Raw genomic sequence first — 6452 nt, forward strand, 5'->3', positions numbered from 1 at the left:
TGAAGTGCTCGGACATTGATTCATAATGGAAATTGTGTAATGGATTTGTTCTTTGTCGTGTACAGTTCAGTCCAAACACACTCACTTTATTTTGTTCTTTACATACAAAAGAATCATAATTCAGGTCCCGGCTTTGTTTGTCTGAATATTTTTGTAATCAGTTTTTGTGTAATTTGATGACTTATTTTTTTTGTAATGTCAACATTACGAACGGTCATTGAAGTGCTCGGACATTGATTCATAATGGAAATTTGTTCTTTGTCGTGTACGGTTCAGTCCAAACATACTCGCTTTATTTTGTTCTTTACATACAAAAGAATCATAATTCAGGTCCCGGCTTTGTTTGTCTGAATATTTTTGAATTTTTTCATTAATATAAAAAATTTAACTGATATAATTAATGATGTAAGATTTTAATATTTTATTTTATTTTTTTAATGTAAACCTATGGTGACGTATTGCTGCCACACACATATTTTTTTTTCCACTCAGTTATGTCGTAATAACGAGATATGTCATTTTTTCTCGTTAAAACGACATCTTTTCTCGTTAAAACGACATCTTTTCTCGTTAAAACGAGATGTTATGTCGTAAAAACTATATAATTATCTCGTTAAAACGACATCTTTTCTCGTTAAAACGAGTGCAGTTATTGGATAGCATATATATTGTAGACCGATTGAAGATTAATCCTAATAAACATGCCGCTACAATTAAAACCATTACATTAAAATACATTTAAAACAGTGTATTTCAATAATTTCAGCAGCGTGCAGATCCTCGTTTATGTCAGACTGTGGCGACAGCAGCGCGGACAGTCGCTTAGCTCGCTCACATAATGTACCATATAGCCTATCTATAATAACGGTTGTTTTTATGACAAAATATGTCGTTTTTATGACAAAATATGTCATTATTACGAGAAAAAATGTGTCGTTTTAACAAGAAAATATGTCGTTTTAACGAGATAATTATATAGTTTTTAAGACATCTCGTTTTTACGAGAAAAGATGTCATTAAAACGAGAAAGGATGTAACATCTCGTTATTACGACATAATTGAGTGGAAAAAATAATATGTGTGTGGCAGCAATGCGTCACCGTATAAACCTCATTTTAAAAATGAGAAACCTAATTTTTTTTACATTAGTCTATATTTTAAGTTTTTATGGATCCTAATTATGAAACATTTGATTGTCATTACACATACTTGAATGTTAATTTGTTGTCATGTCATGTTTATGCTTTTTTTATGCTTTTTCTCCATTTTTAAACATTTTGTTTACATTTTCGGTTCATTTGTTTAGTCCAAACACAGCATAAAAACACAACGCATTTTGTCTTTTACATACAATAATAATTCAGTTCCTGTGTTTGTCTGTGTGTACTTTCATTGTTTCATAAATATGAAAATATTGAATTTATATAATAATAATAATATATATTAAAAAAATTTTTTTTATAAGATTTTAATTTAAATCTTTTAATGATAAAGTATTCTAATATTAGTGAAATATCTACAGCAAGAATCCTTAAATTTATGAATTTCACCGTGTTTATGGATCCTAATTCGTTACACACACCTTGAATATTCATTTGCTGTCATGTCATGTTCATGCCAGCTTTTCCTCCGTTTTATATTTGAAAGTATTTTTACATTTCATTTGTTTAAATACACTTGCTTAATTTTGTTTTTCACATACAATAGAATCGTAATTCAGTTCCTGAGTTTGTCTGTCTGTATTTTTCATTGTTCCATAAATATATAAAATTTTAAATATTAAATATTGAATTGATAGAATATTTTATTTTTATTATTTTATACAATCTTTTCCATTTTAATTTTTCTTTTAATGCTAAAAGCATTACAATATTAGTGAAATATCCACTACAAGCAACTTGAAATTGTTGAAATAAAATCTATATAAAAAATTTAATATAATACTGAATATAGAGTGAAAATAAAAAAATTATATAAATAAATAGAATATAATATTGAAATAAAATCTATATTTTTCGTTGTTTCATGAAGAAGGATGGGAGTTGGTTTTAGTGCATGTTGTCGTCAAATGATTTTTATTATTGTAGTTTCTCATTGTTCGCTTTTGTTTCATTTGTCCAGAGAGACGAATCTAAAGTTTAAGATGGGTCTCAAGATAACAGACGAGCGTCTTCAGGAGGAGGATCAGTTGGCCCGATTTAATGGTGAGTATGATGTGAGTGGAGACAAAACAACATATCATTTGTGTGCAAGTAGTTGCATGATTGTAATTGTACATGCACCGCATCCTAACCAGGTGCGGCACGTGAATATCCAGCATCAGGTCATTTTTCTGTCCTCGCTGAAAACTAAATGCTGTGAAATAAGTGGGATTTTGAACCGTTGAGATTTAGAAACTAAGCAACTGAACGTTTTTGTTGCTTCCATGTGACTATCAAGAGAATTTACGGCCGATTTTAAAGTGTAATCTCTTGCTTTGTGTCTTTCTCAGCATTGATTTTGTGCGAGGAGCCCAACAACCGTCTGGATAAGTTTGTGGGAACGATGATCTGGGACTCTGAGAGGTACCCGCTCGACCTGGACAACATGCTGCTCAGAGGATGCAAGATTCGCAACACGGACGTATGCCACGGCCTGGTCATATTCGCAGGTCAGTGCAGTATGCTGCCCGAAACACTCTCACGGTCACGGTTCGGTGTGTGTGTGTGTGTGTGTGTGTGTTTGTAAAAGCAGCTGTGATGTTTCGTTCTTCAGGAAACGACACTAAAATCATGAGGAACGGAGGGAAGACCAGGTTCAAACGCACCAGAATAGACAAACTCATGAACTACATGGTCTACACGGTCAGTTAAACACGTCTTCATATTCATCGAAACATTAGCATTTCACTTCTTCAGTTGTGTGACGTTTGACTCTTTTTGTTCACCCACTTTTATATGGCATTCCTTGACTTTTCAATATTCCTTATGACGTTTTTAAAATCAAAAATACAAAAATATTGTAAATATTTATTCATTTATATTTACAAAATGTATTTATAGAGTGTATTCATAGTTTTATTTATATTATTTATTATTTATATTGTACATTTTACTTAGAGAGTGTATATATATATATATATATTTATATTACCCTAATTATCATTTTTATTTATAGAGGTTTATTTATTTATTTTATAGAGAGTGCATTTATAGAGATGTTTATTCATAAAAAGTGTATTCTTAGTTTTATTAAAGGGGTCATATGATGCCATTTCAAAATGTCCTTTCTCTTTGGAGTGTTACAAGCTGTTTGTGAATATATAAGATTCCTAAAATTGCAAAGACTAAAGTCTCAAATCCAAAGAGATATTCTTTATAAAAGTTAAGAGTCAGCCACGCCCCCCTAAAACGCCTCGTTTAAACACGCCCCCACATGTCTACATCACGTTGTGGGAAGATTTGCATAACGCCGCCCAAATGTTCATGCAAAGAAAGAAGGCGTAACTTTGATTCTCGCTGTAGTATTGTTGTTGCCGCCGCCGCCATGTCGTGAAGGCGCCTGTGTGTTTCGTTGTGAAAGTGAAACTACTTTGTTTGGTCTTCCAAAAGAGGACATGACTAGAAATCAGTGGTTAAGTTGTATTTACAACACTGTTCAACAGTTCAACCCAAATATTCAGATGTGTGCAGCACATTTTATGGAGGACTGCTTACTGATCCTGGGAGAGTAGCCTACAATGCTGGCTGTGCACAAAGGCTGTTTCTATAAAGTGGGGCAGTTCCAACTTTGCAAGGACAGTCTGGCGCTTCTGACTCACAGCCTGTAAGTACGTTTTCATATTTAAAGGATTTGCCACTGACGATTCAAACGCGAGTTTTGAGCAGTGTAGAGTAGCGCTTGTTGTTTGCCATTTCTCCGATCACAAATGCAGACATGGTTTTATGTTTACGGGGTGCAATACGCCACACAACACGTAAAAAGACAGTATAAGTCATTATAATCTATAATTATGTCCCCACTGGATGCAACGAATGCCTCATTTATAATGGGTTTTCATGTTTTTGTCTCGTCGCGTACACATGGAAACACAGTATGGTGAGGGGCGTAACATTTCCGTCACACGCTTGAGGTATTCAGCCAATCACAACACACTGGATAGCTGGCCAATCAGAGCACACCTCGCTTTTCAGACCAATGAGCTTTGTAAAAATCGACGCGTTTCAGAAAGGCGGGGCATAGAGGAGAAACAATAATGTACAGTATGTGGAAAATAATGTGTTTTTTGAACCTTAAACCGCATAAACACATTTCATTACACCAAATACACAAAATAATGTTCTTTTTAGCAACACCATATGACCCCTTTAATCATTTTTATTTATATAGACTGCATATAAAGTTTGTTTTTTATTTTAATTTATGTCAGAGTGCATTTATAGTTTATTTATTAATCTTATTTACAGAAAGTGCATTTATGGTTTATATATGTTTTTACTTTTATTCATTGAGTGCATTTATAGTCTATTTATTAATCTTATTATAGAGAGTGCATTCAGTTTTATTTATTTATATATATAACTTATTTATAGAGCGTATTTATTTATATTTTTACTATCTTTACTATATATTTTTATCTTATGTGTAGAGAGTGCATTCATAGTTTTATTTAATTATTTATAACACCTACATATAACACCTAGTCCTATTATGCAAACTATAATATTTATTTCTAGAGAGTGCTGTTATAGAGTTTATTTATTAGTCGTATTTATAGAGATTGATTTCATAGGTTTGTTTATTTACAGTATATTATTCTATACATTTATTTATAGACTGCATTTATAGATGTTTATTTATTTATTAAATATTTGTATTTATAGAATGAATTGATAGAGGTTTATTTATTTACAGAGATTCCGTTTAATAGTTTTATTCAATATTTTATTAATATACTATACATTTTATTTATAGTCAGTGCATTCATAGGTTTGTTTATTTATATTATTCAAAATTCTTATTTATAGCTTGAATTTATAGAAGTGTGTTTATTTATAGAAAGTTGAATTAATTTGTTTAATTTGTTTTATATATTTTTATTGCTTTTATAGAGAGTGTATTTATTTATTTATATTTTTAATTTTATATTTATTAGAGCACATATTATAGAGTTTTTTATAGAGACCATTTGTTGAGTTTTATCTATTCAACTTAATGCTGGAGAGTGCATTTATAGTTTTTATTTTATTTTATTTTATTTTATTTCAGAGTAATATTTTAAGGTTGCTGCAACATTTGCATTAAATCCATTCTCATTTTGCACCCTAAATTGTTTTCATGGCTCTCTGGTTCTCCCTGCAGATCTTTGTGTTGTTGGTTTTGTTGTGCGCTGGTCTGGCCATCGGACACACGTACTGGTACGAGAGCATCGGCTCTAAGGCCTGGTATCTGTACGACGGCCTCAACTACTCTTCATCTTACCGAGGCTTCCTCAGTTTCTGGGGCTACATCATCATCCTCAACACCATGGTGCCCATTTCTCTCTATGTGAGGTACGACAGCAGCCTCTCCACCAGTCTCTGAGCACACAGCTCTCGTTATTCATCAGATAACTCACTGGTTTTTGTTCTCTCAGCGTGGAGGTGATCCGCCTGGGTCAGAGTAAGTTCATTAACTGGGATCTGCAGATGTACTACGCTGACAAAGACACGCCGGCCAAAGCCAGAACCACCACGCTGAACGAGCAGCTGGGCCAGATCGAGTACATCTTCTCTGATAAAACCGGCACGCTCACGCAGAACATCATGGCCTTCAAGAAGTGCACCATTACAGGACGCACTTACGGTGAGACAAACCACCAACTTTGTTTTTAGAGGAACAATATAAATCCAAAAATGCTTCTTGAGGAATTCAACCCCATAAATCCTACTGTATCTTATTTGATAGACCAGTTTCTAAGGACTTTAAATGATCAAGATGATCAAAACTTATTGCACACAACAGTGTTATAATAGTTCAAACTAAAACCATAAAAAAATATGGTAACACTTTACAATAAGGTTCCATTAGTTAATGTTAGTTAAAAATCTATATAGACATATTTATTTAAAAAAACTCATAAAATTTACAAAAACAATAAATAAAATTACTAAAAATGTAACTAAAATTAAAATGAAAATATAAAAATTAAAATAAATGTAATAGATTTATAAAAACCATAATAGTGCATTCTGTCGTCTGACAGTTCATTCTTTTTTAGCAAGTAAAAGTCCTTTTAGTATAATTGTACAAATGTCCACCTTCAGCTTGTGGATCGCGTATCTTTTTACAGTGAAATCTGTCATGTAAGAATAACTTTGATATTGTTAGTAATATTTCAAGATGAACACTTACTGGACTGAAGCAGCTTAAGGATGTATGTGTGTGTGTGTGTGTGTGTGTGTGTGTGTATATATATATATATATATGTATGT

At 32.3% G+C, this 6452-nt stretch overlaps 1 protein-coding gene across 1 annotated transcript in view; it reads left to right on the forward strand.

The window, feature by feature from the left end:
* LOC107599374 (phospholipid-transporting ATPase IC-like) overlaps positions 1 to 6452 on the forward strand; it is a 41771-nt gene that overhangs the window by 19841 nt on the left and 15478 nt on the right. The window contains exons 9-13 of the mRNA XM_016290949.1: positions 2122 to 2204; positions 2492 to 2650; positions 2755 to 2843; positions 5341 to 5531; positions 5615 to 5823. Coding sequence (XP_016146435.1) covers positions 2122 to 2204; positions 2492 to 2650; positions 2755 to 2843; positions 5341 to 5531; positions 5615 to 5823 — 731 coding nt within the window. The remainder of the gene's footprint in view (positions 1 to 2121; positions 2205 to 2491; positions 2651 to 2754; positions 2844 to 5340; positions 5532 to 5614; positions 5824 to 6452) is intronic.

This window comes from Sinocyclocheilus grahami, unplaced genomic scaffold, assembly GCF_001515645.1.
Source record: "Sinocyclocheilus grahami isolate Dianchi unplaced genomic scaffold, SAMN03320097.WGS_v1.1 scaffold265.1, whole genome shotgun sequence".
NCBI lineage: Eukaryota > Metazoa > Chordata > Actinopteri > Cypriniformes > Cyprinidae > Sinocyclocheilus > Sinocyclocheilus grahami.